At 45.0% G+C, this 27,349-nt stretch overlaps 1 protein-coding gene across 1 annotated transcript in view; it reads left to right on the forward strand.

Annotated features, from left to right (window-relative positions):
* Window positions 1–27,349, forward strand: part of UBR4 (ubiquitin protein ligase E3 component n-recognin 4) — a 155,349-nt gene that overhangs the window by 113,869 nt on the left and 14,131 nt on the right. The window contains exons 68-98 of the mRNA XM_085844959.1: window positions 1,007–1,246; window positions 1,416–1,494; window positions 1,767–1,910; window positions 2,012–2,210; window positions 4,769–4,916; window positions 5,244–5,329; window positions 5,441–5,528; window positions 5,613–5,806; window positions 5,925–6,164; window positions 7,639–7,777; window positions 7,875–8,000; window positions 8,181–8,318; window positions 8,430–8,791; window positions 8,995–9,085; window positions 9,790–9,874; window positions 10,013–10,140; window positions 10,278–10,407; window positions 10,543–10,688; window positions 10,820–10,929; window positions 11,430–11,571; window positions 11,808–11,889; window positions 11,988–12,161; window positions 15,147–15,268; window positions 15,381–15,578; window positions 15,841–15,921; window positions 16,108–16,195; window positions 16,686–16,813; window positions 24,466–24,573; window positions 25,281–25,400; window positions 25,495–25,685; window positions 26,977–27,150. Of these exons, the coding sequence (XP_085701085.1) occupies window positions 1,007–1,246; window positions 1,416–1,494; window positions 1,767–1,910; window positions 2,012–2,210; window positions 4,769–4,916; window positions 5,244–5,329; window positions 5,441–5,528; window positions 5,613–5,806; window positions 5,925–6,164; window positions 7,639–7,777; window positions 7,875–8,000; window positions 8,181–8,318; window positions 8,430–8,791; window positions 8,995–9,085; window positions 9,790–9,874; window positions 10,013–10,140; window positions 10,278–10,407; window positions 10,543–10,688; window positions 10,820–10,929; window positions 11,430–11,571; window positions 11,808–11,889; window positions 11,988–12,161; window positions 15,147–15,268; window positions 15,381–15,578; window positions 15,841–15,921; window positions 16,108–16,195; window positions 16,686–16,813; window positions 24,466–24,573; window positions 25,281–25,400; window positions 25,495–25,685; window positions 26,977–27,150 (4,481 nt within the window). The remainder of the gene's footprint in view (window positions 1–1,006; window positions 1,247–1,415; window positions 1,495–1,766; window positions 1,911–2,011; window positions 2,211–4,768; window positions 4,917–5,243; window positions 5,330–5,440; window positions 5,529–5,612; window positions 5,807–5,924; window positions 6,165–7,638; window positions 7,778–7,874; window positions 8,001–8,180; window positions 8,319–8,429; window positions 8,792–8,994; window positions 9,086–9,789; window positions 9,875–10,012; window positions 10,141–10,277; window positions 10,408–10,542; window positions 10,689–10,819; window positions 10,930–11,429; window positions 11,572–11,807; window positions 11,890–11,987; window positions 12,162–15,146; window positions 15,269–15,380; window positions 15,579–15,840; window positions 15,922–16,107; window positions 16,196–16,685; window positions 16,814–24,465; window positions 24,574–25,280; window positions 25,401–25,494; window positions 25,686–26,976; window positions 27,151–27,349) is intronic.

Consider the following 27,349-nt stretch of genomic DNA (forward strand, 5'->3'; position numbering starts at 1 on the left):
TATAAAATAACCAAAGACACAAGACTTTTGCCTTTTAAATTTATTCCAAAACAGTGAGGTGGTGAGGGTAAACATATTACGTGTTGTTCGCACTCCACTCTGCTGTAAATTGAAAACACAAGACTTAGCTTGGAGATGATGATGATGATGATGATGCTGATGCTGATGCTGATGCTGATGCTGATGCTGATGCTGTTGCTTTGGGGGAGGGTGTAGGTTAGAAAGATGTGGATGTGGAACTTGCGATGGCTGTTGCATCAGCTCGGTCCCAGGTTCCTTGTGGAATCGTTGTTAAATCCACAACGGTTTCTCCCATACACGTGTCCACTCAAAAGCATTTTTTTTTCTGTTTGGTCTTCGATCGAAACATTAAGCACTTTTCCATCCTTTCAGTACGAGGATCGTGGGACTGAAATGACACTTTTGCGCTTTGCTGGCACGGATATTTTACTCGTTGATTGATTCATTGATCCCATAATGGCGGCCCACAGATGCCGCACTTTCATCTCTTGCCATCGTATCTAGCGACTCAGGTTATGACATTGTGCAAAAAATATTCTCAGCCTTTTGGCACAATTAATTTTGTCCATCGTTTTATGTTTGGGCGCCATTATTAACTGTTGTGTGTCTAACAGCTGTTGTACATCGAGTATTACAGGATCTCTGTACGTCATTTCCTGTTCGACGATAAATTATTAAACTTGCTTTGTTCCCGTATGCTGGTCTGATTACTACAATTAATGGTGAGAAACAACAAAAGGCTCGTAATGGGAGGTAATCACAGACGCGGACACAAGCAATGACTCGTCTTAACTCAAAAACCACGATTAGATGAAATGAAATACCGCCATAACTAAATCGGAACACAATAGGTTGCCTGCAATTCGTCAAAACCTGCGATATTAGAACCTGTGCTATTTGAGGGTTTACTGTACCAGTACTTGATAACCTTCTACTATAACACAAACAACAACAACAACAACAGTACCCTCTCTTGTTCATACAGTATTTGATGACACAGCAAACGCCATTCGTTCGGAGGCAAGTAAGGAAACTGCTGCTCTTCATATGTGGCTCCAAGGAGAAGTACCGTCAACTGAGGGATCTCCATGCATTGGAGTCTCACATGGCCGCGATTCGGCGGCTCCTCGCCTCGCATCCGACTCCTGACTCGCCAGCCACAGTCACACAAGGTCAAGGCCCGGCTACGGCGGCGAGTCTACGATATGACTCGCTCATCGCTTTGGTATGATTGGTAGTGGATCACGAGCCGGGCTTGCTTTTTTTTGTTGTTGTTTATTGGTACTCAAATGTCGAATGGTTTGATCAAATGAGAGTTCTTGATGTTCGAAGTCTAAAATGATTGGCTAAAATATTTCTTGCTGATTGCATTGCTTTACCTTGGTCTTGTGAAGATGGAGCACTTGAAGATGTGTGCAGATGTGGCATCCCAACGCACCGTCAACTGGCAGAAGTTCTGTCTCAAGGACGAGAGTGAGCTACTTCTCCTCATTTCCTGACATATCGTTATCAAGTGATTTTTCGCTTTTTCTGACAACTGTGGTGGGCTCAGTGTAACCTGCAACCATGGATATTTTGTTGATACCAGATGTATCATGTTGCACTGCGGTGTTGTCACCACTAACGGTTACCTCATCCAAATCTTCTGTACTTTTTCATTTTTAATCCTCAAGTTGAACCTTTTTAGGGTGTATAGCCAATCCTATCATTTTGTACTGAAATATATCTTTCTATCCTTCCGCCAGCTGTGCTCTCGTTTCTCCTCCAAGCAAGCTTCCTACTCGATGAGGGAGTTTCTCCAGTTCTTCTCCAGTTGCTCACCAGTGCTCTTTGTGGAAACAAGACTCAAATTTCACAGTCTTCTCTCTTACCCAACCAGCCCCTGCCTGGTACGTGTTGTCCCATTTTGTGCGAGTTTCTAAGCCACACGACATCGATTTTGCGTTTTCCAAATCGGCGACGTCCCTTTGTAATGGTCGTGCGAGTGCAGAGGGTGAAGTTGAGGCGGCCGGCGGTGGTGGTCCAACGAGTGGAACGCAGGAGGAGCGGTTTAGCGACATGCTCGTGCAGCAGCTGTGCAGGGAGGTGCAGGGGGACACGCTCGCCCGCTTTGTGCAAGCGTTCCTACTCGAGTCAAACTCCTCTGCCGTGCGATGGCAAGCTCACTGCCTCCTGCTAAACATCTACAGGTAGGTGAACCTGCTCATACTGGCGTGGTCACTTCATTGCCATCCTAATGAAATCTTGTTTGTTGTGCTTTATTACCTCCGCCACCGAAGGTGTGGCAGAAGTTGTGTTTTCTCCCCTGTCTGTCTCTTTGTCTGTCTGTGAACAGGATATCTCAAAAGGTTGTAGACAGATTTCGGACGAATTTTGGTGGACACGTTAGGTGTGTAACAAGGAAGAATTGATTCAATTTTGGTGAAGATCCATATCTGGCTCCGAGATATTCTAAAGTTATTCTTCACCATTGAGAGATTATGCCAAAAATGGTATGTAGAACGATATTGCAAAAAGTTGTGGACGAGTTGTGACAAAACTAGGTGGATGAGTTGGTTCGGTGTAAAGAACAAGCGGATTTGATTTTGGTTCAGGTCCAGATCCCGATCCAGCCTTTTATTGGGATACAAAACGTAAACTGTTCAGCCTGGCGAAGGTATGCGTTATACCGAGTGCTGTTCAAGTTTTACAGTAATGGAGACTCACACTGGTCTTGTGCAGTTTAGTCGGGTCTTGCACGGCTCGTTTGGGTCTCACTCCCCGTCGGGTCGTGCGTGGCAAGGTCAGGTCTCAGTCACCGTGCTCAGCTCCAAGTTGTGCTTGCCCCGCAATCGGTGGTTACTTTTCCATTTAATACCATTGTTCTTCGAGTCTCTCACCTGGATTTGTGTCCAAGGCTGATTACGTGTGAAGAATGTTTTTGGCAATGCCACATCTTGATAGTGTGAAGCGACAGCTGCCCAGATGGCATCGATGCCTATGATATTAAATCCTGCTTTACCGCACTCGCTCGTCCTTTACCTGCCCCTCTTCTACCTGTCGTTCGCCTTCAGCTGCCTCCCCTTGGCTTGGAATGCAGCCTTGAGTGTCTGTAACAGCAAAACCCCTTCTGCAGATTCATCACAGCATACAATTCATTTTTAAAATCGTTTATTTCCGCATGCACCCCAGTGACCGTCGAACTCTTCCACTCTGACTTTCTCAGTACTCCGGTGTTATAATTTACTCTGTGACAAGTGTTCGAACGAGCCTGTGCTGCTGACTTTACATTGGCGCTTTGTGAAGCCACTTAGCATGGGATTTCATGATTTAATTCCACATCGCAGTTGTTTGAAACTCTAGTGTTGGCCAATTGATGCTGTTTAACGCGGCTTGTGTGAGCAACATGTGGATGAGTGTGTTTCCTGGTGAGTTGAACCCCTTGTGAGAGCGTGTCTGATGCTTGTTATCATTAATATTGGTCATGGTTTTAGTCTTCACGTGACGATCTGTTTGCCAAGATGCAGTGCCGCATATAATATGATGACTTTGAGTAAGTAGTTGCCTTGGCATGTTGTTGTCTTCGAATCAAAATGCTATATCTAACAATTGAACCTTTGTTAGTTAGAGCCTTGTGATTCCAAGGTGACGATGTGTCGGGAGTACCTGAATTGATTCGCTGTTGGTTAAAATGTAGTTGAGCAATTCAGTATCTATATTTCGACCCTTCCATGTCCCCTTCTGCCTCCCCATCCCCTCATGTCTTGAGTTACCAATATAACTCCATTGTGTTTTTTGATATCCAAATTACTTTTATCCGATTTGATGATTCTCCTTCCTCTTTTTGTATGCAGCACATGGGTGCGTGTAGCATCATTTGGTGGGAGTATGGCTGTCCTGCTGATGCAGTGCAGTGCCCACTGTATAGGTTAGGCCAGGAGTTTGTTCAGGGTGCCAGCGATAACTCGCCTCCTCTTCACGAAGAACACCATGGGATCTTTAATGTCCACCAACTAATGCCGGCAGATTGGGACGCCCAGTTTAACGTCCATCCCAGTGATGGCAGGCAGACTTGATAATTGAATCGCACAGAATGAGCGGTCATGGTCGCCTGGTTAGGGTGGCTGGCTTGGGATCTTAGGGTCCTGAGTTTTTGAGCCCCGTTGGCTGCTGAATTAACACCAGGTGGGGTTGATTCAGCCTGTCATACTTCCGAGGTCGGTGAAATGAGTACCAGTGTACTGGTATAGGGGCACGTCATCAGCGGCATCGTCGCATCCCAACAAAACGATGGCTACCCGGCAGCCAAGCTGCCATATGCAAGAATAAGCGGTCACAGTGTCGATGCATCGTCATTCAGTGCTTGAGGCACACATGCCTCTCGCAGGCATCCTTGCACTCATTCAGGGTGCAAAGTAGCACAGTTTCTTTCATGCGCCATTCTTTGAAGATCGAGAATCCGTGTGATGCTTCACCAATTCGATCCGCTCTTTGCCTATAAACCAAGCCACTGAAAACAAGTTGGAATCTGTTTGCGAAATGCTTCAACATGATGAAGGTGATGATGAGGGAAATGTGTTCCTTATTATTATAGTTACAGCAGGTAGCACAGGTGTGTGTTAATAACTGTCTTCGTTATTGAAGACAATTGCTCACAAACCGCATCTCGTGTAAACGTCAGAATTGAGTTCTAAACATGATCTACCGTTTGGTAAGAGGGAAGCCACGATGATTGGCAAGTATCTCGACGTGGGTATTGTCGTCGCAGGAGTTCGGTGCCGACTCAGCAGGAGCAACTTCTGGACGTGCTGTGGGCCCTTTGGTCAAAGCTGCCGATGTACGGCCATCGCGCCACGCACTTCGTAGACCTGCTGGGTTACTGTTCCTTGCATTCCCCACATGCTTCCGAGAAGAAGGTAACATTGAGGGTTAACTCTGATGCTGGCACTACGAGGGGGATCACAGCGCAGTGACAATGGAGCACTGTGATGTTTTTTTTAATTTAATTTATATATTTTAATTGCATTCCAATGATCTCATCCTCGTAGAGGAATGTGTACATAAATCATGTCGAGGACAAGGCCACTGAGACATCGTTGTACTTTGTGCATGAATTGCAGGTCCATTAGTCAACAGTAGACATGTCAATGCAGTATCTTGAACCTGGGATGTGGGAACAGTAAACAGAAAACCCCAATATGTTTGTACTCAGTCGTGTATTTGGGTTTGTGTTTGTTTTGCAGTTCAAGTCGTTCACACAGAAAGCGGTTGATGTCCTCCACACTCAAAACCACATTCTTGCCAACCACCCCAACTCCAATATCTATAAGTAGGAATCGCATCTTGTACTTCACCTTGTGTGCTCGTGTCCAACCAGGATCCTGACCGATTGCGATCTCTGACCCATCATTCTTTTTTTTCTCATTTGGTTGTGCCTCAGCATGTTGTCTGGTCTCGTGGAGTTTGATGGGTACTACCTGGAGAGTGACCCGTGCCTCGTATGCAACAACCCCGAGGTTCCTTTTTCTGTAAGGGTCTTGCCTCGCACTCACAGTACCATTCTCGCTCCTCGTCTTTGTTTCTATTCCAACTTCTCGTTCTTCTTCCGACAGAACATCAAGTTGTCCTCCATCAAAGTAGACACCAGGTACACCACCACGCAGCAAGTCGTCAAGCTGGTCGGCAGTTACACCATCGCTCGTGTGACGCTCAAGATCAGCGATCTCAAACGTGCCAAGATGGTCCGAACGGTCAACCTGTTTTACAATAACCGCACGGTGCAATCCATCGTGGAGCTCAAGAACAAGTACGTGTAGTTTTGTTTCCCAGTTTCTTATGTCGCGGCATTCTCTGTTCTGCAGTATTGGGAAAATGCGGAGATCAATTATCCCATTGTTTGTTTTTATCTCAACCCTATACATCAGGCCTTCATCCTGGCATAAGGCCAAGAAGGTCACACTCACAGCTGGCCAACCAGAGGTCAAGATAGACTTGCCATTACCCATTGTGGCCTCCAATCTCATGGTCGAGTTTGCGGACTTTTATGAGAACGTCCATGCCTCATCTGAAACGCTGCAGTGTCCTCGCTGCAGTGCTTCGGTGCCTGCGAATCCAGGTGTATGCGGGAACTGTGGAGAGAATGTGTACCAGTGTCATAAATGCAGGTGAACTTTCTTGCTTCACCCCTCGCAGACTCATCTACACTGTATGAAAGCACTTCTCTTCTTTTCACTCAACATTGTTTGTTTGTTGTTTTTTTTTTTTTTTGGTTACCCATGCTTTTATGATGTGGTGGGGATGGGGGAGAGGGTTCTTTATTTTAAAAGCAGGTTGGTGCTCCCCTTGTCACACAGCCATAAATAGATTGGGGTGAGCCTTTTCTTGTAAACCTTACTCCTCCGCTTGCCTCTCCAGTTCCTACTCCAGTTACTCAACTTGTAAATCAGGATGCTGACTCGACTTGAGTTGTCGTTTTGTTTATAAGTTAATTTGTGGTGTTTTGATTTATCTTTTTTTACCCCGCGCGCGCCAAGTGAAAAGTGGGGTTAAACAATTGGTTTGTCCATCTCTCTACAATCGTCGGTTTCTGATCAAGGAACAGCTTATTTAAATCTCTTGTTTTGTATTTTGAACACGAACAGGAAGAAAGGTTTTCCGTTTTACCGAATTTTGCCTCTGAATTTGTCCTGATTGCGCATGCGCAGAGGAGTGAGATTATTAATTTTGCTCTGTTTGTCTGTCTGGCAGTCAAACAAAATTTTAAATCATTCCAAACAGGAAACTTACTGTTTTTTAAGGATGTTATAAAGGACACAAACTAGCACGAATAACTCGTGCAACATGTTAGAAAGGGTGATGTGAAAGACACCGCATCAATGGTGGTAAACTTCCGGAATAAGTTTATTCATACGACTTTTTACCCTCTTTATTTTATTTAAATTGATTTATGTACTTGAACCACTAAATAACAAGAATCACCTTCTTGTCGTTTATTAAAAAAAACCCTTCCGTTTCGCACTACTTGGACGCGTTAAATAGGGTGGTGTACGACTGCTTCAATCACGCTAAACTTCTCGGGGGGGGGGGCGACTTAACGATCTTTAAAATAATTATTTTATTTAAATTGAAGTATATACTTGAACACCTGTAACGCATTCTATGAACTGTCTCATTCGCTCCGCCATCTGCGATGGACGGAGGTTACGTTTTCACACCTATTTGTTTGTTTGTTTGCGGAGTATATAAAAAAAAAAGTTGTGGATGGTTTCAGATGAAGTTGGGTGTATGACCAGGAGGAATCGATTCGATTTTGGTGAGGATCCGATTCTGGATCCGAGAATTTTTTTTTCCATTTCTCGAGTGATTCCCAGCCATTGAGAGATATGGACAAAAACGACTTGCAGTCATAATATTTCAAAAAGTTGTGGACAGATTAGGACAAAACTAGGTGGATGAGTTGGTTCAGTGACGAGAACAAGCCGATCAATTGGGATCCAAAACGTAAACTGTGCAGCCTGGCGGAGTATGCGCTCTCCCGAGTGTCGTTCTACTTTTCATGTTTTGAATCTTCTCGATGAATTTGCTGCTTAGTTTGCCAAACAAAACCCACTCCTTGACCTGAACGGCCCCTCCCTGCAGGTCCATTAACTACGATGAGAAAGACCCTTTTCTGTGCAACGCTTGTGGGTTTTGCAAGTACGGGAAGTTTGAGCTCACGCTTCTCACGCGCTCCTGCTGTGCAGTTGACCCCATCGAGAATGAAGATGATCGCAAGAAGGTATAAATCAGGCAGTTGGCAGGTTCATCGCGATAATATGCCTCTTGTTGTTTGTAAATTGTGATCATCAAATTAACGGTGCTGCTGTTTGTACTAGGCTGTGAGCAACATCAATAGCTTGCTGGAGCGAGCAGACCATGTTTATCATCAGCTGATGGGACACCGACCACAGTTGGAGGAGCTGCTGACCAGAGTGCGAGAGGCCGCGGCTGACAAGACGCAGGTTTGCTTGCTTGATTACATTGTGTCTTCGGGCAATTTCAAGATTGCAGGCAGTTGCAGGTCTCTTTCTCCAACTCGCCTTGTTCATTATTTCTCTTTGGACAAACGGTTGTTCACCTTTGTAGCCGCTTGTTGCCCGTTTGGCCTTTGGGGTTTAAGCCGCGTGCCTTGCCATCGGCAGGATGAAGCGGTGTCAGGGGCGGTGCCGAGTGCAGTGCCCGGAGGGCAGGCATTTATCAACAAGCATATCCAGGCTCTTGCACAGAAATACTGTGGAGATTGCAAAGTAGCGTTCGACGAACTGTCCAAGATCATTCAGGTGATGTGATTATCTTTGTAATGAGGTTGCTCCTCAGTGTTCCTGAAGACGGGCAATGCAGGCGTGCGAGCACGATTAATTTTGGTTTGTCGTTCCTACACATCTTCGCAGAAAGTCCTTGCTTCCCGAAAGGAACTCGTCGAGTACGACGCACAGCAGCATGAGGTGGCGACGCGATCCTCCCGCACTACGCCGACTCCGACCCCGACCCAAACGCCGACCTCCCCGCCATCCAGCGTGCTTGCCGCCCGGTCACCCGGACAATCGACGGCTTCATCACGCTGCTGCTACGGCTGTTCCGCGGCGGTCACAGAACACTGCGTGACCTTACTTCGTGCTCTGGCCACCAACAGAGCCATGCGGAGCTTGCTCGTGGAACAAGGACTGTTACGGGAATTGTTTGAATGGAACTTGAGGAGAGGGCCGGCAGGCCTGCGTGCGGACGTCCGCAGACTCATGTGTCTGCTTAGCAGGTGAGAAATTGCGCTTCCTTTGAACTCTCTGCAGCATTTCCGAAACTCTTCCTCTGACGAGGTGCCCGGAGTTTCTGTTCTCCATTTTTTTTAACGACCCCAAACGTTCTTGACAATCGTACCATAACTCTGATATGTCTTTACTCGTGTTTTGTAATGATTGTTGTTTAAAGCATGAACATTGATATTTTATGTGTTGACAGAGATAACCTTGAGGCAACCGAACAGCTGAATGGCCTCATTGTTGGTCGAGTGTCTGATGCCCTGCGTGGCCATTGGGCCCATCCAAACTTGGTGAGTACTCATTTCTTGTGACGTGTCATTATTGTGAGGAGGTTGGGTGGGGGGGGGGGGGTGTTTACAAATGTGAAAGGTACGTTTCCCTTCATCGGCAGCCTTCAGTTGAGGAATGAATTACTTGTGAAGTTCCCCCTTTTGAACCTTGCCCCCTCCCCCTCCCCACCATCAGTTGAGTATGTGGGTAGTGCTGCTTCTTTATAGATGAATAGTCAACCATCATATGTGGGTATTGGGTGTAGACCACACCATAATAACAGGCGAGGCAGGCAGACTACCTCTGCCCGCCTTCCTGAAGGTCGATCAGCTCGGTTTTTACTGACAGCTCAATTCATGACACATCTCTCCTGAGATCATCTCTCTTTCCACTGGCTTATAATCCCTCTCCTCCTCCTCCTGTTAGTTCATCCCCTTGTCCGTTCACACGTCCCACTGCACCTCCCTTCGTGCATAGCATCCTGCCCTCTGCCACCTCTCTTCCATTAGTGTAAACTTTGTATATTTACAAAATGGAGAATTGCTTCTTCTTTTTATCGACACAATCATCTAATGAGCCCAGAAATGAGAGGACCATGATGTCGGTGTTTTCAGCCCCATGTTTTGGGTAAGATAGGTCAGGACGCAATACTGTGCGGATTTCACCAATCCCCCTCGCCCTACTTCCCCACACCCTGCGGCCGACACACTTGTCATCATCCCAGGCCAGTAGCGTGTGCAACGAAATGCTGCTTCTTACCGACTCCATCTCCTGTGATGACTCTTGTTGGGAACAACGACTTCGCTGTGGTGAGTCACATTGACTTATTCCTTCCCTTAAGGCTGGCTCGCCTTCCTTGCTTGTTGCTGTTTATTTTTGACAACCAAGCCCAACTTTCAGTATTTATGAGATTACTCGGCATTTGACTCTGAACAATCCCGTTCCAGTGTTGAGTACCTTTCTTCTTGCGGTCAACGTCCAATCACCGGCTGTGATACAAAGCGTGGCTCTCCCTTGTCTCACTACTCTCCAGCGTCTCGTGAACCCTCCTCCGCCAACCAGCCTCGTGAATAAGGTAGCGACTCGTTCGGTCTTTATTCTCAACATGACGAGATTCCCTCTTGCAGATGTCGATTGATGGCATGACCCCAACCAAACAACTTTGTTTGTGTAAAGTGCACTTCGCTTTGTCATGTGGTTCACACATTGCAGGAAAAACCAATGGAAAATTTGTGTTCCGTGAAGCTGCATAGTGATCAGCTGCACGCTCAAATAACCCCTTGGCTCAAGGGAGATGCTCGAGCAAGCTTTGAGGTTTGGAAACGCAGTTTGCCCAGCAGAGGTGAGCACAGTACCGAGTGAAGTTATCCTGATGCTGTGTGCTCCTCCCTCTCTCGGCGCTAGTTTCCTGTCTCTACCGTGTCGCTAACTCGTATTCCAGTTGAGTGCTCAAGACAATTCCTTTTCTCTTCTGCAGGTGAGGGTTGTTGTGGTGAGGTGCGACAATGCTTTCTGCAAGAAAAGTACGGACGCCGGTGGCGTGATGCCGTGGCCAAGAAGGGTCGTGTTGGCCGCTGTCCACCTCTCAATCTCCGCCTCGGACATAACAACTGGCTGAGACAGGTGCGGTAGAGAGAGAGGAGTTGGATCGATGAAAGCTCATTGTTGAAATCCTTTGGAGGGAATGCTAAGCCAGATGTACACCCGTTTGTGTTGGTATGTTGACGTGCTGTGTGTGGCTGTTTTGTGTTCAGATGCTGTTCACTCCAGCCTCTCAAGCCGCACGTCAAGCTGCTTGCTGTATGCTGGAGTCCTTGGGAGCCTCTCCATCGCGCAGCCAACATGTTCTGGATCTTCTCACTTCGTTAGTCATGCCAACTGAGATTTATTTATTTTATTGTATTTATTTTTATGCCTCCACCGACGAAGTCGCCAAAGGCGTTATGTTTTCGGGTTGTGCATCCATCCATCCATCCATCCATCCATCCATCCGTCCGTGTGTCCATGATAGGTTTTCTTTACCGTGATAACTTCAGAACAGCTGAAGGGATCCAAGTCAAACTTGGTGCAAGTTTGTATAATGATGTAAAGGTAAACTGATGAGATTATGGGGTCGAGAGGTCAGAGGTCCTGTTACTTAAAAATTCTGTTGCCGTGCTGACTTGTGAACCAGTGATGGAGATTTTGACCAAACTTGGTACAAGTATTATGACATTGGAATAATGTGAGCAGAGGCAAATTGATCGATGTCGCAACATTGTATTAAGTCTCTTTTTTTTTTTTTTTTTTTTTTTTTAAGTTGCGTTGACTGCTTTTGTGTCTGCGATCCTGCCTTGCCTTGTAACAGCTTATTTTCTTCTCCAGTTATCTGAGCGAGCTTAGTTCTGCTGGCGAGTGTGCTGCCGAATACCTTTGCCTCTACCAGAAACTGATTCGCCCCCCACACTGGAAGATGTACCTTGCAGCCCGTGAAGTGCTACCCCTCTTGGGTACTCTAATCACGAGGGTAGGTACTATGTGGAACTGACCAGGTTTTTTGTGTCTAAATTGATATGGAACACAAAGTTTGTCGTCGTAGCAGAAAAATCCAGGATTGCCCGTCACTGAAAAATTGTACATTTTTTTGTTTGACTGCATTGCTCCGCTTGGCTTTTCTGCCTAAGTAGTCAGTTCAACTTGGAAAGCGGCAAATGGTGTGAGCGAAACAAACTCTCACATCAGCACCACTCTTTCCTCCTGCAGGAGATCGCTCAACTTCTCGCCCTGGAAGATGCGACGCTGACGTCTGACCTCCAGCAGGGTTATGCCTTGAAGATGCTTACAGGTAATTGTGAGTGTCTGTTTCCCTGCGTTGTGCACGCAGAGGTATCGCTCCTGTCATTCACCTAATGACGAATGTTGCCTCCGCCTATCCTTATCAAGAACTGCTCTCGTCCTTCGTGGAAGTGGATTCGATTAAAAGGAAGTTTAAGGGACGACTTGTTGGCACCGTACTCAACGGATACCTCTGTCTGCGGAAGTTGGTTGTCCAACGGTCCAAGCTGATTGATGAAACGCAGGATGTACTGCTGGACATGCTCGAGGATATGACAACAGGTGAGGACGGTTTAACGTCTGTATTATTGTTGGGGAATGCTCAATTTCCTGTGTTTACTTGACTCTCCACGTTGTAGATGTCGTTTTGTGAGTTTCTTTTAAAAAGAGACGACCAAACTGGATTCAACATTGTGTATTGTGCAATCTTTGTGTTCGGCTAACAATGAACGAATCTATGTTCACTGACAAACTGACCCTCGTTGTGTTTCTGAGTTTAGTTTTCTCATTGGGATTACTAGCTTGTGTGTAAAGTATGTGGCAAGTCATAGGCTTTGTGCGTGGTGTCAGTGATGGCTTCAATCCTAATTCCTTAAACAGGCTTCACACAGTCCTTGAAAGTCCTGGAAAAATGAGCGCTTTTTCCAGTACTGGAAAGTCCAAGAAAACAACGTTTTGTCCTGGAAAACTCATGCAAATTTGGTCTTCCATGGCTGTGTGAACCACGTAAAGTGTGATTGTTCATCTCAGTTCTAAATGCCCGGTCACACCTTGACGTTTTAGCCAGCGATGGCAACGTATTAAAATGTATGTAAAACGCTGGCTTGCGTTGAACTTTTGATGTTTTTTTTTTAAAGATTCGGACGTATTCATAGCGACTTGGTCTTATGTATAACGCATTGGTAACGGACACAGAACGTTTCGTTGTGTTATAGATAACTTATACCAACGAATGCTGAACCTGTTGTCGGCCTACACAACCGATGCCCAACGATAGTCTAACTCAGGCATAGCGCGTTGCACGCATCGCCGACGATGTCGTGACGTAGCCTATTAAGAGGCTGACGCACAACGATTCGAATCATAACTGCCGTAGAAATGGAAGTGTCAACATCGCGGTCACACCTTGGCGATCTTGCCAGCGTATGCCGACCTAAGAAAAATGTGTCTAAAACGTTGGGGCCACGTCAAATACGGTATGAGTAAGTTTGGTATACGTGAGTACAATGCTAAAGTACGCTATCATACGTCGTAGTAAGTAGAGTACGTCAAGAAATTTTAAACATGTTCAAAATTTTACGACGTACTCGGCGTATGACACACGTTCCGCATGCGATGGGGATAAGTTTTACACACGATATGCGGACGCTTACACACGTCCACAAAGGCTACTTATAAGCTACTCATAAGTCGAAACACGTCACGGTAATGTCTTTTTTACACGAAACTTATTTCTAACTTATGTTTGACGTGCTTTGAACCAATTCTTTACGTAGTCCCAACACACATCGACGTATGTAGACGTATTCCAATGACGTCTTCCAGTCGACAAAAAATAAATTAACGTGTTTCTAGGTTACAACTGCCATATAAAGACGTGTTCCCAGCGGTTTTGGAAATTGGTATATAAAAATGCTGCTCATAAAAGGGGAACCCAACAGTGTTTTCGAGTCCTTTTTGAGTCGATGTCCATGTCAGCAGTAACAGTATCAGTATTAGTATTAGTATTAGTAGTAGTAGTAGTTTGTTCATGTTGGCAGTAGTAGGTGAGTGTGAGGGGGAGGGTGTGGGTTATGATGGATCGTCCTTGCGTTTAACGATTTAACGATTTAAATGATAAACTCAAAGATTTAAATGGCTGCATCTCCACTATTGAAAGTAGACGCTTGCGCTCAACAATTGGATTTTTTTTAACACTCAACGACTTTTAAACGGTACCACTCAGCTATTTTCATTGTTTACAATGAACGATTTAAATTGCTGTCACTCGCCTTTGTTTTTTGACGCTGGCGCGCGGAAATTTTAATCGTTTCTATTGAACGTGCTAAATCGCTCAAACCCCACTATTGAAAGTAGACGCTTGCACTCAACAATTGGATTTTTTTTTTTGCACTCAACGACTTTTAAACGGTACCACTCAGCTATTTTCATTGTTTACAATGAACGATTTAAATTGCTGTCACTCGCCTTTGTTTTTTGACGCTGGGGTTTGGAAATTTAAAGCGTTTCTTCTGAACGTGTTAAAACGCTCAAACTCGACTATTTTAAATAGACGCTGCCGATGGACAATTGGAATCATAGCCAAGCTAGACATCGAAGTGTGAACATCCTCGTCATGCCCAAGAAAAGTTTGAAGAACGCTGCAAATAAGTGTCCTGGCCATGGCCGTGGACGCTGACGCAAGGACGATCCATTATACCGACGTCTTTTAGCCTATGAGTAACTTAAAAGTGTAACGTCTGTCGACGTGTGGCAACGATCGCGTAACGTGCCAACAACACGTTAATCATAGGTTAGAAATAAGTTTCGGGTACGCTAAACATTACCTCGGCGTGTCTCAACTTATGATTAACTTACAAGTAGCATGTGTTGACGTCTGTCAACGATCGCAGACCGTGCATACAACCTGTGGCCAGCGTAGCGGAAAGTGTGAGTCATACGCCGGCATACGTCGTGAAATTTCAAGCATGAAAAAATTTGAGGACAACCAAAAAGTACAACGTTTAAAGCCAACGTACAACGACGAATGGCAGTGTTTTTCAGCGTGCTCTCAATGTTATCAAAACTTACCCATAACGTATTCAACGTGTGCCAGCGTTTTAGAAAAAAAATTCAAAAATCGGCATACGTTGGCTAAAACGTCAAGGTGTGACCGGGCCTTAACATTGGTAATGCTCTTTCCATGCATGTCTTCAAGCCGCCCGGGTTTGCAAGGTTTTCACAGTCGTGACACACAATTTCTTACTGTGACGATTCCCTTCCATTGAATAGCATGATAAACTGGACGATGCTCAAACTCGTACCATTCAAGGGGATCTTGCTTGCATCAATTTCTGAATGCTCTGGAACTTCTAGTTGCTTGTGGTGGATGTTGGGGGTGAAACGTGCTCGTCTCATGATTTACTTTCCAAAACTTTCCCTCCTCTACTCCCTTTTATGATAGAATTGTCTTTTATGGTATCCTTGCTAATTATTGTGTATGTTTTCCTTTTTAAAGGGTTATGCTTTTGGGATCTTCCTGTTTTAAGGATGCTTGTTTTTGTCCAGGTACAGAAAGTGAAACGCGTGCCTTCATGGCCGTGTGCATCGACACTGCACGGAGATACAGCCTGGATGACTACCGCACCCCAGTGTTTATATTTGAACGTCTCTGCAGCGTCATCTACCCTGTACTGAACTCTTCCTATTTATATCCTTTGTTCCTCCAAAAATTAATTTAACCTCCTGACACATCGCTGCCAATGCATTTTGACTTTCTTTCCCTCTTTCTCTCTTCATTAGGAGGAGAATGACATTCCAGAGTTCCTGGTTTCTTTGGAGAAGGATGCTCAGCAGGAAGACTTTTTACAAGGCCGCATGCCAGGGAACCCGTACGGCAGTCAGGAACCTGGACTGGGACCCCTAATGAGAGACATTAAAAACAAGATCTGTCGAGATTGTGATCTTGTGGCACTACTCGAAGATGACAGTGGAATGGAGGTTTGCTTCTCTTTCATCTTGTGGTGTCTTCTCTATCTCCTCCTCTTTTATTCTACCCTCTGTCGTATTGTTCTCTTAGTTTGGGGTTCCTGTCATGTCCCCCATTAATTTTCTAGTCCTTTCATAATAACTTTTCCTTCCTACTTTGAGGGTCTCCCTCGGTCTCCATCCCACTAATTTCTTTGACTTGATCTTTCCAAATGATGACTCTTATCATCCCCCTCCGCACCTCTTCTTCCATCTAACACCTCCCCCTCCCTAGCTCCTGGTGAATAACAAAATAATCAGTCTGGATTTACCTGTTGCTGAAGTCTACAAGAAAGTTTGGAGTCCGACAGCTGAGGTATGGACTGATCCCAGCACCCTTTGACTGGAAGTCTATTTTATACATTTCCAGAGGTGAGAAAGAAAACTTGTTTCCAATCTTACCCTTACCATTTCAGCCCACACTCCCATCCTCCGCTTCCCCCCACCCCCCCACACCCTTCGCCCCAATTTACATGTTGTTGGAATTGTGTTCGTGTTGTAGGGAGATGCCATGAGAATTGTATATAGAATGCGTGGCCTGCTGGGTGATGCTACGGAGGAATTCATCGAGACCTTGGACTCTGCTGCAGGTTTGTCCACTCGTACCAATGTCCGTCTGCCTCTGTACATTGATCTAATCTCCATCATGTTGTCTTTAATTTTTCTTTTTCCACCTTATCTCTCTCAATCCCCACAAGAATATTTTCTCTCCAGCATGTCATTTGTATCTCTCAATCTCTCAAGCTCTTTCTCCCTTCATCACGATTTTTCTGTTCTCCATTGCATACCTTTGAGGTTGGTTTTATTGCCGGTTATAAATTATACCGATGGCGATTTTGTCAAATTAAGACTTGGATCTGTTTTGGGTTGCTTTCCCACGAAGGGGTGGTTTGCTCATGTGATTAATAACCGTGCTTTTGTGCACGATGCATTTTTTGCCGTTAACTGGCACGGAATCGCGAATGAGTTAAGTTTTTTTTTTTTTTTTTTTTTTCATACTTTCCTCACTTTGTTTCTTCCATTGATGACACTTATTGATCGAATGACTTGACTCGACAATTCTCAAATGACACCTTCCAGACGAGGAGGAAGACGAGGAAGAAGTTTATCGCATGGCTGGAGTTATGGCAGAGTGTGGAGGTCTTGACTGCATCCTCACTAGGCTGGCAGGGGTCAAGGACTTCAAACAGGGTCGTCAGCTGCTTACGGTAAAGCTTTCCCATTTTCGTGTTCATCTTTCCTTGCTCGCACTGATCGGCCTTCTTACCCCTTCCTTCCTCCCCTCCCCCCACATATCCTATCTCTAATGTTGTATTTATCCATACTAGTGTATGTGTGCGTGCGTGCATGCATCAGTGTTGTCTCCTCCATAACTTCAAAACTATAAAACCTTGCAGCCTGAAACTTTGCAAAAATGCTAAGAAAACTCCAAGGAAGTGCAAGAGTGAAAATGGGATGTTTGGGTTAATTAAAACGCCCCTTTTGAAGATAATTAACGGCCTTATTTAATTATATCCTCCATCAGGCGATCCTCGGCCACCTCACTCTCTGGGGTCTCGAGGCGTTTCCTGGGTAACCTCGCTGGGGTCTGAAGTCGCCATATTTTTTGGCCTGCTCAAAGATCCCTTAACTTGGAACAGGCCGCAACAATTTCTTCTTGATAGTTTTTTTTTCCCCACTTTCCTCACTCATATTATCGAATGCCTGTTCATCATAGCTGTGAATCGCTTTGTACGTCACTTTTGTAAATAGTGTAGTTTTCAAATGAGTTTGGAGCAATTTCACGCATTATATGATACGATTTTCCACGATCTTCTCTCACGGACTAATTAAAGTATATCATGGAAATATTATTCTGGCTTTGAGGATCGGATATCGTCCGGACTAAATAAGTGTCAAAACCGGTTGTGAAATCTGATAATTTAAAGAAAGAACGAGTCTTATAACTAAGCCGATAAACCTATTTACTTTAAACAAGCGAGGCTATGTTCCCTCCTTGCATACACAACAAAATGTGAAATTTCCAAAGAACTTGTCTTTTTCTACTGTTTGGAGAATTATATTGAGTGAACAAAAAATTTAGGAACATAAGAAAATTAACCAGCTTCATTGAACTGCATGATTTAATTCATTCACTGCTAGACCTCACACCCTGTCCAGAGGAACTGCCTATCCATAGCGTCTATCAGATCTGTGTCTAGATTTTCGGAGGTTTTACGACGTTTTCGACAAGGCATCAAAGCAAATCTGGTGAAAAACGGGCGTTTTTTAAAAAAGTCAAAACGTTTGCGTAAACCCTGAACCAATGTACCCCGTGAGGCATGCACAGACGAGCAAGCAAGATGGTGGATTATCTGCGATGTTTATTTCACAGGCAATTGAACTTTGCGATATCTCCAGGGTTGTTCTGCATCAAGTTCAAACTCTTTTGTGGAGGAAGTCATTATTTGAAGAAATTCATTTTATTTCTTTCACTGTTGCGTGCGTGGTGAAGATTGGCTTTAAAGTTAAAGGGACCCCATATGATATGCAGCAACAGCCTGGCCAACCATTCCTTATCAACCATTTGATTGGAGTGCTTGCATGAGTGCTTAAGCCACTTGCCAAACGCCTTTGAGTCAAAAGCGGTACCGCACTACATCCTTCAGAGCGAATCATTTACTCATTGCAGACGCTTTTGCTCGCCACGTCATTCAGAGCGAGAGGTTCGTGCTCCGTCGCCCCGAGCGAGTGAGAAGTGCTCCGTCGCCCCGAGCGAGTGCGAAGTGCTCCGTCGCCCCGAGCGAGTGCGAAGTGCTCCGTCGCCCCGAGCGAGTGTGAAGTGCTCCGTCGCCCCGAGCGAGTGCGAAGTGCTCCGTCGCCCCGAGCGAGTGCGAAGTGCTCCGTCGCCCCGAGCGAGTGCTTCGTACTGCGTGCTCCGTCGCCCCGAGCGAGTGCTTCGTACTGCGTGCTCCGTCGCCCCGAGCGAGTGCTTCGTACTGCGTGCTCCGTCGCCCCGAGCGAGTGCTTCGTACTGCGTGCTCCGTCGCCCCGAGCGAGGGGTTCGTGCTCCGTCGCCCCGAGTGAGGGGTTCATGCAATAACACCCAATTTCCGAGCTGTTTGCCGTGTCACCGTGTTTTATAAATTACCGAGCCAAATTTTTCCCACCTCGTCTAGGCTCTGGGGGGGAGTTCGTCTCCATTACTCTTCTACGGCGTTACCTTACATTTTGTTGTTCTATATACTCAGACCTTCAAGAAAAGTCTGGGTACCACTTCCAAACCAAGTACGTTTTCTCTACAGCCCCGGCCAAACATTTACGGTTACGCCCGTAGTTTTCGAAATTGACGATATCGGAGTTCCTGGGAAAATATCATTATCCGGCACACACGGAAATGGTTTATTTTGCTCTGGTTTGATTTTTGGAGTGCAATTAACTAATTTCTATTGCGATTTGTTACCCTAAATGCATTACAATAACATGAAATTGCTATATTTTAGCCAATTTTTTCAATGGAATCACATTCGGGTTGAAACATACCTCAGTTTCCAGACAGTGCTATTACCTAACTATCGTTTCAAATGGATCCAATGAGAATCAAAACAACCTTGCAAATGTTTTATACACAAACAATTTCGATGTAAACGAGAGGAATTTATCTGCAACAGTTTATTTTCAGAGGAGTCGTAGTTTTGGTCCAATAAGTGGAGCTTGCAACGTTTTGCTGGAGGCAGGTGTCTTCGGTCCCACTGTCATTCAGAACTCTGTTCTCAATGGAGGTCACGACACCCGCTCCCTTCAAGGCATCCAATTACTGGCTGAATCATTCCAACATCTTCTCTATAAAGAATTCTTCGCAGAGAAGGGCATCTTACCGTATGCATCAGAGCTTGTTATCCTCGCAAATCTAAAGTCAAGTGTCACTAAGAAGAATATCAGCGATGCTCAGAAATATATGACAGAGTTTGCGGCCACTGCTACCAATCTATCCAATGACCTTGATCTATTTATCCAAAGCCGATCATTCAGCAATGAAAACTTCTGATACTGGGCTCAATTCCTAGACATGATGGGTGTGGTGCGAGATCTCTTGAGAGCTGTTCGTGAGGGGTTATGGGAGCTCCATCTTGACGCTGTGCAGCGGTCTCTCTACCTGTTTGCTGCCTTTGATTCATTCAATTACCTACGCTGATCCTCGGTCTACTTGGAAGATATGCGACTGCTTCCTCAAACTGCGCCATCAGTCTTCGAGAGCTTCTCGAAAGAGAAGTTCTCAATCAAGGACAAACCTGGCCGCTTCACAGCAGTTGGTGGAGATCAGAAGCTGGAGCAGAGCATCAACTTATCATCGAAGTGCGGTGACGGGGTTATCGGACATGCAAAGCAAAAGGAGTATGTGGCGCAATGGGACCTCATTTATCATGAGATGATGGCAGTCAAAAATCTCCACCGTGAGTACGCCGGTATGAGGGAGAACACTCACGAGTCCTCAAATCACCATGAGTCCTCACAGACCATCACAACTCGCAACATGTCTCATGTCCAGGCCATGATACAATATATTGAAGAGAAAGGCTCTCCCCTGTCATTGACCAATACAGCCCTTCTTCACAATTTTGTCACCAGAGAGATTATGACAGATGATATTCGCGAGGACACGATGAACTGCATCTCAAAGGTGTGTGTGTGTGTGTGTGTGTGTGTGTGTGTGTGTGTGTGTGTGTGTGTGTGTGTGTGTGTGTGTGTGTGTGTGTGTGTGTGTGTGTGTGTGTGTGTGTGTGTGTGTGTGAACCGTTTTTACAGCCATTTTTCCCTGCTGTGCAGGGGTTTCGCTTTTTGTGAGGCAATGTTTTATGGCCGGATGCCCTTCCTGACGCCAACCCTGGTCGCCTCTTACGACACACAGGGATATGGTACACCTATTCTAACCGGGGCATACACCGGGACCAGTACACTGGCACTCATTTCGCCGACCTCGGAAGGATGACAGGCTGAGTCAACCCCCTGGTGTTAATTCAGCAGCCAACGGGGCTTGAACTCAGGACACTGGGATCCCAAGCCGCCACCCTAACCACTAAGCCAACACCAGGCTTTCTCAAAGGGAAAGGCGAAATATATCATGTTTAGGCAAGAGCGATTTATCGACAAAACTACCAGACTGAGTGCAGTCATCCATTGTTCTCATCTCAAATCCATGAAAACGATCCGTAGTAAGCCACAGAAGACTATCAAAAAGACAATCAAGGAGCTCAACATAGCTGACCAAAACATCGAGATCGCCCGTGACCGTGGACTCACTACAGAAACTTTACTACTTTACGGTGTTGTACCCTCCCCACTCCTTTTTGACGAGGAGGTACTGATGACCAAGCCTGATAAAAGCCAACTTCTCAAAGAATTGGAGACTTCCCTAAAACCTGACGACTACGGATACAAGCATCAGAGAAACTCAAACTTCATTATAGACGTTATGGCTAATGTTCGCAAAGTTCGATTAACCAGACTGGTAACTTTCCAAGAATTAATTACGGCCTTTTCAACATTTACAGATATATACCACGAGTTTGGGCGATGACTATGTTTTCGATATGTACTCTGAAGACGGCTCAGTTAAGGACGGTGAGAGAATAAGGCGTACTGACACTGCACCAATCGAGCTCAGCTGTGTCGAGCCAGGGACACCCCTGCCAAAAGAGATGGCAACCTTTTGGCCTTCAAATGGTAACAAGAATCAACTAGAAAAGCTGATCTATTCCAATCTTCGTGAAAATGCGTCTCGAGTTGTTCGACATTACCCCACTGTGGTCGGCCAAGTGACGAGAGAAGACGAGGACTGGTATTGCATCAAGGTTCATGAGGGCACAGAGACTGTTTTAGATCATCTCCAGTCAACATTTGAGGAAGCTGATCTTCGCATTCCTATCCATATTCTTGATGCTCTGGACTCCGGATACAGCGTGTGTGTTGTGGTCTCCAATGACACCGACGTCGTTGTTGCTCTGTTGTATCATATGCAAGTGTTTCTGCAACACAACCTGGAGGAGTTATGGGCTCGAGCTGGTTTAGGGGATACAACTCAATATGTGCCACTTCATACACTTTTCCAGAACCTGGGTCAACAGTTATGTGCAGTCCTGTCAGCTCTTTACAGCCTTACAGGATGCGACATCACCAGCAAAGATGGTACCAAGAAGGCTGCACTAAAGGCGGATCCCGAGAGATTCCTCAAGCATTTCGCCACATCCCCGTTCCTATTGGCTGCCGTAGATCGCAATGCTGAACGATATCTGGTGAAAGTGCTGAGAAGAGGAAGCGACGCTGACGATTTCGTCACCCTCAGGGCAGAGATCTTTCACTGCAGCAAAAACAGCTCTCTGTACAACCTACCACCGACTAGCCAGGGCCTACATCCTCACATTCAGCGTGGGTTTTATGCCGCTTATACCATCATGCACGCCCTGGAGAACCATCTGGATCATGAAACAGAGTCTCTGAAGCTTGAAGATTATGGATATGTGTATGATCAGGGTCATCTCATGCCTGCAAGTTCTTGGAAAAATCTCGATTTCCGCTGGTCTGTCTCCTATACTTGCCAAAAGTGGGCCAAATCAACATGTTCATGCCGAATGTCTGGGTTTAAGTGTGGGAAGTTCTATCGCTGTAAGAAAACCTCACCCAATGCCTGCAAAAATCCCATTGTTTGTTAAGATAGGCTAATTTGCAGCATAAAAGCACTGCTTGAGATTGTCGAGAATTATAATTCCCATTTATATGAAGAAATTATTCTACCATTTATGGCTATACAATTTTAGTAACTACCGGGTACTATTCGTTATCACTCAGTAAAATTCATTTGTTGAAATTGCTGAAAATTGAAATTCCCCATTTTGTTTGAAATGGAATTATTCGGTAAATTATGGTTATTACCTGTTTATCACTACTCCTTTTATCAAATTGTAATTTGTAGTACTGATTACACGATTATAGAAATGTCTTCCTTTCTTGCTCTCTTGTGAGAACTATGCTCGCATATGATACCAAGTTTTGTCATTACATTGACTTACATCTAATCATCAGAGTTCAATATATGTATATGTTGTACTTTGCTTGTCTTAAACGGTTTTTGTAGAATATTGTATGATTCTACAACGGCCCATTTCACGGGATATTTAAGTTTCGTCCTTTGTTGCTCTCTCGTGAGAACTATGATCGCATATGATAACAATTCTTGTTATTACATTGTCTTACATTTAAGCATCAGTGTTCATTATATGATATATGTAGTACTTTGCTTGTTTTAAACAACTGTTTTAGAATATTGTACGATTCTACAACTGCGGATTTCTCGGTATATTTAAATAATGATGGTAACGCCTGCAATTTCGAGTATGGTTCATATTGGAAGTGACATTCATGAACGTTTTGAATAAATTGTGTCATTTATAAACATCTTAATGTTTTTCTCAATGTATAATACCAGCAAGCTGTTGCATATACGCCTACAATCAGATCAGAGCTAAACCAGTCATTGTAATTTATTGAAAGAGATGAATATCGTCAACCAGCTTAATCCACAAACATTAGGGGGTAATGTAGTGTGTTTAAAGCTTCTACTCGTACGAAACTAACAGTTATAGATGAATTCCTCATGTTTGTATTCCTAAATTCCTTTAGAAAGTGATTGCAAACAACCTTGCAAGGTTGTTATAATATTTATTGGTGGCATTTGAAGCGATATCTGGTAATAGTACCCCAATATAATATGGTATGGTTGAAACCAGAAGTGATGTCATAAACAATTATCTAAAATATGGCAATTTCTGGATATTTTATTCATTTGGTGTAACAAATCGCAATAGAAATTAGTTAAATGCACTCCAAAAATCAAACCAGAGCAAAATAAACCATTTCCGTGTGCGGGATTATGACATTTTCCCAGGAACTCCGATATCGTCAATTTGGATAACTACGGGCGAAACCCTAAATGTTTGGCCGGGGCTGTAGAGAAAACGTACTTGGGCTGGAAGTGTTACCCAAACTTTTCTTGAAGGTCTTTAGTATATAGAACAAGAAAATCCAAGGTAACTCCGTAGAAGAGTGATGGACACGAACTCCCCCCCAGCGCCCAGGACTAACCCATCACACGCAGCTGTTTATAAAGATTAGTGTGCGTGAACATATCCCTGAAATATCTATGTAATTTGCAACGTTGTTTTTCGGTGAACAACTCATGATTTTTGGATTCTTGCCGATATCGTGTGTGTGTGTGTGTGTGTGTGTGTGTGTGTGTGTGTGTGTGTGTGTGTGTGTGTGTGTGTGTGTGTGTGTGTGTGTGTGTGTGTGTGTGTGTGTGTGTGTGTGTGTGTGTGTGTGTGTGTGTGTGTGTGTGTGTTGTTCATAAAGCATCTCTCTCTCCCTCTCTCTCTCTGGACGTGTCCGGGCAGTGTTCGTCTCTGGCCTGCTTGGCTCCGGACACCTCCGGGCGGTGTTTGTCTCCGGACCCCTCCGGGCGGTGTTCGCCTCCGGGCGGTGTTTGTCTCCGGACGCCTCCGGGCGGTGTTTGTCTCCGGACGCCTCCGGGCGGTGTTTGTCTCCGGACGCCTCCGGGCGGTGTTTGTCTCCGGACGCCTCCGGGTGGTGTTTGTCTCCAGACGCCTCCGGACGCCTCCGGGCGGTAATTGATGCTCCACCGCACGTCTGCCTTTCCTTCCCCACCCTTCCTCGATCCCCCATCTCTCCTCTCTCCTCTCTCCCTCTCCCCCACCCCTCTTTTTCTCCCTCCCCCTTTTAGTATCACCGTCAGTGAAGCGATGGGTGGTAGTTGCTCATCTCTAATACTCGTTGCTCCTCTTATCTTTCTCATCCCTCTGTCCTTTAGGTTCTGCTCAAGTTGTTGGGTTTCTGCGTGAAGGTTCGTGTGAATAGAAGAGAACTCGCCCGACCAGGCGCCAGCACTCTAAACGTGCTCCTGGCCACTCTTAACCTGGTACTGTCTCCGACACTCGACTCCTCCAATTACACTCCTGCACTCCAGTACCTTGCTTCCCTTGCTCCTCCTATAATGCACCTGCACTCAAACAGTCACCTGTACTGCTTCCTTCATTTGCTAATTTGCACATCGTCACCTCCTTTCTGGCTCACTTTACATCCTTTCCTTTCGTGCTTCTTTTAAAAATCATTTTCTTTGATCGGTTCTCTGACAAATAATGTCTGGTACAAAGACCAATGTGTGCTTTCTGTGGGGTATTTGGATCAGAGTGGTCGTGCAGGTAAAGTGGCACCTACGTTAAGTCTCATTTGCAGGTGTGCAATGAAAACGTGGTTGGGAATTAGTGAGCTCCCACTTTCCAGCCCCAGATAATTTTTATTTTAAATTATTGTTTTTGTTTTTATTGTGAGTTTGACAATTTGTCTCCTGGATTTCTACTGTTCCAGCAGGGAAACCATGTATGGTCAAAACATGGAAGTACCAACCTTGGTAGGTGTGCCTGACAGTAACAATGTCATGTGGTTGTTCAAGATTCGGAGTAAAATCATCATCGAGAGAAAAGCTTAGCTGGTTGTGGACGTTAACAATTAACCTGCCAATTAACCGATACACCTTGTTTGACCAAGCACTACATTGATAGATTACACTTACGAAGGGTGATCAGTGTATGTTTGCATTTATTTCCCCTTCCGTTACTATCCCAGGCTCTTCTCACTGAACAAGAAAGCAGTAGCAGTGGTGGTGCAGCCATCGCTGAACAGGTCTTGTCGATAATGGAAACCATTCTGGATGAAGCCAATGCAGAGCCAGCTTCCGAAGAGAGAGTGAGATCCACGCGCACATCCTTTGCTCATCATCTTCCCATATCTAACCGGCACTGCCATCCTAACTGTTCTGCCTTTCCGACCCCCTCCACAGGGTAGCCCAGTGCTGTCAGGGGAGAGAGAGCAGCTTGAGATGCTTCTCCAACAGATGAACTCTACCTTTGTGCGATCCAAGCCAAGTGTGCAGCAGGGAGTGCTGCGCATCCTGCCGTGCTTGGCGTTTGGGGAGCGTGACAAAATGCTCATCCTGCTCAACCGCTTCAAACCTCACTGTGACTTTGATAGGTTGTCATCCTTTTTATGCCTTTGCTGACGAAGTCACCGGAGGCATTAAGTTTTTGGGTTGTCCGTCCGGCTGTCTGTCCATCCGTGCGTCCTTGATCGGTTTTTCGTTACCGCAATAACTTAAGAATGGCTTTTTTTGTTTACATACTTTTTGGAGTAACATCCCTACATCCTTTTACGGTTTTTAAAAATGTTTTTATGAACCTCTGCCATCTTCGAAGATGGATGGAGGTTACTGTTTTCACCCCTTTCTGTTTGTTTGTTTGTTTGTTTGTTTGTGAACAGTATTACGGAAAAACTCCTCGACGGATTTCGACGAAACTTGGTGGGGGGGTTAGGTATGGTCCAAGGATCATGCCATTAAATTTTGGACTTGGTCCCCCCCCCCCAAAAAAAAAATTGTTAGAGAAAAAAAAAATTTTTTTTCATTTATACATGTTTTAAGTGATTTCCAACTCCCCCCCCCAAAGAAATTTTTTTACCCTCCCCCCCTCAAAAAATAGAGAAAATTATTCTTTTGCATTTCTGCATGTTTTAAGTGATTTCCAACCCCCCCAAAAAAGAGAAAAAAATTTTTTTGCATTTCTACATATTTTAAGTGATTTCCAACCCCCCCCAAAAAAATTGTTTGAGAAAAAAATTTTTTTGGGCATTTTACATGTTTTAAGTGATTTCCAACCCCCGCCCCCAAATTGTTACCCCCTCCCAAAAAAAGAAAAGAAATTGTTTTTATTGCATTTCTACATGTTTTAAGTGATTTCCAACCCCCCCCCCCCAAAAAAAAAAATGTTGGAGAAAAGAACTATAACTCTGTCAGCACTGTTGACATCATATTTAATGAATAAGATATAAGGTTCACTTGAGTGACCCAGCAGTATTGGCGGCGGAGGTTTTGCACTCTCCCGAGTGCTCCCCCTCTAGTTCCTTGTATGTTATGATGCAAACATGAACTGATCAGATTTTAGCATGAAGAGGTCATGTCAGGTAATTTTATCGAAGTGGGAATTTTAACTCAACTTGGTGCACGTACCATCACACATATGTATAGATTAGATATTGTGGTCAAATAGTCTTGACGTGTCAGGTCAAAGTTAGAGTAAGCAAAGTCTTAATGTGGGCGGAGGAAAATCGCTTGATGTTGCGACGTCGAATTATGTCTTGTTTGCATTTGTACTCGATCTCATGACCGAGCATTAATGCCCCCTCCCACTCCCCACCCCTTTCTCCACTTAATTTTGCCGTTAAGTTTAACCACCTTTCCCCTCTTTTATTTCTGTTCCTCCTTGTGCAGGTATGACGAGGAACATGGTGCTGAAGAGCAAGCACACCTTGATTGTTTCTGCCGCATTGCTGCCGGTATCAAGAACAGTGCTCCTGGACGCCAGCTCAAGGATCTTATTCTGAGCAGTGACATCGTGCAAGGGGCCCTCCGTTACTTAGAGAACCACATCCCAGCGGATAAAAAGTACAGTGGTTTTGTTATTCCAACTGTATGTGTGTGGATTTAATGGCTACCTTGGTTTTGATGATATAGACGTCAAGATTATGATGACATCCAGAATCGTTTGATAAGATTGAAAATCTCCTCAAATCGCCACACGGGTTTGTAGAGATTGTTTTGATGGATTAGATGCAAGTGTTGAAGATTGCAGGGTTTTCCACCA

The sequence above is a fragment of the Eptatretus burgeri genome, chromosome 11 (assembly GCF_056783735.1).
Source record: "Eptatretus burgeri isolate ZD-2024b chromosome 11, Ebu_testis_v1, whole genome shotgun sequence".
Lineage (NCBI taxonomy): Eukaryota > Metazoa > Chordata > Myxini > Myxiniformes > Myxinidae > Eptatretus > Eptatretus burgeri.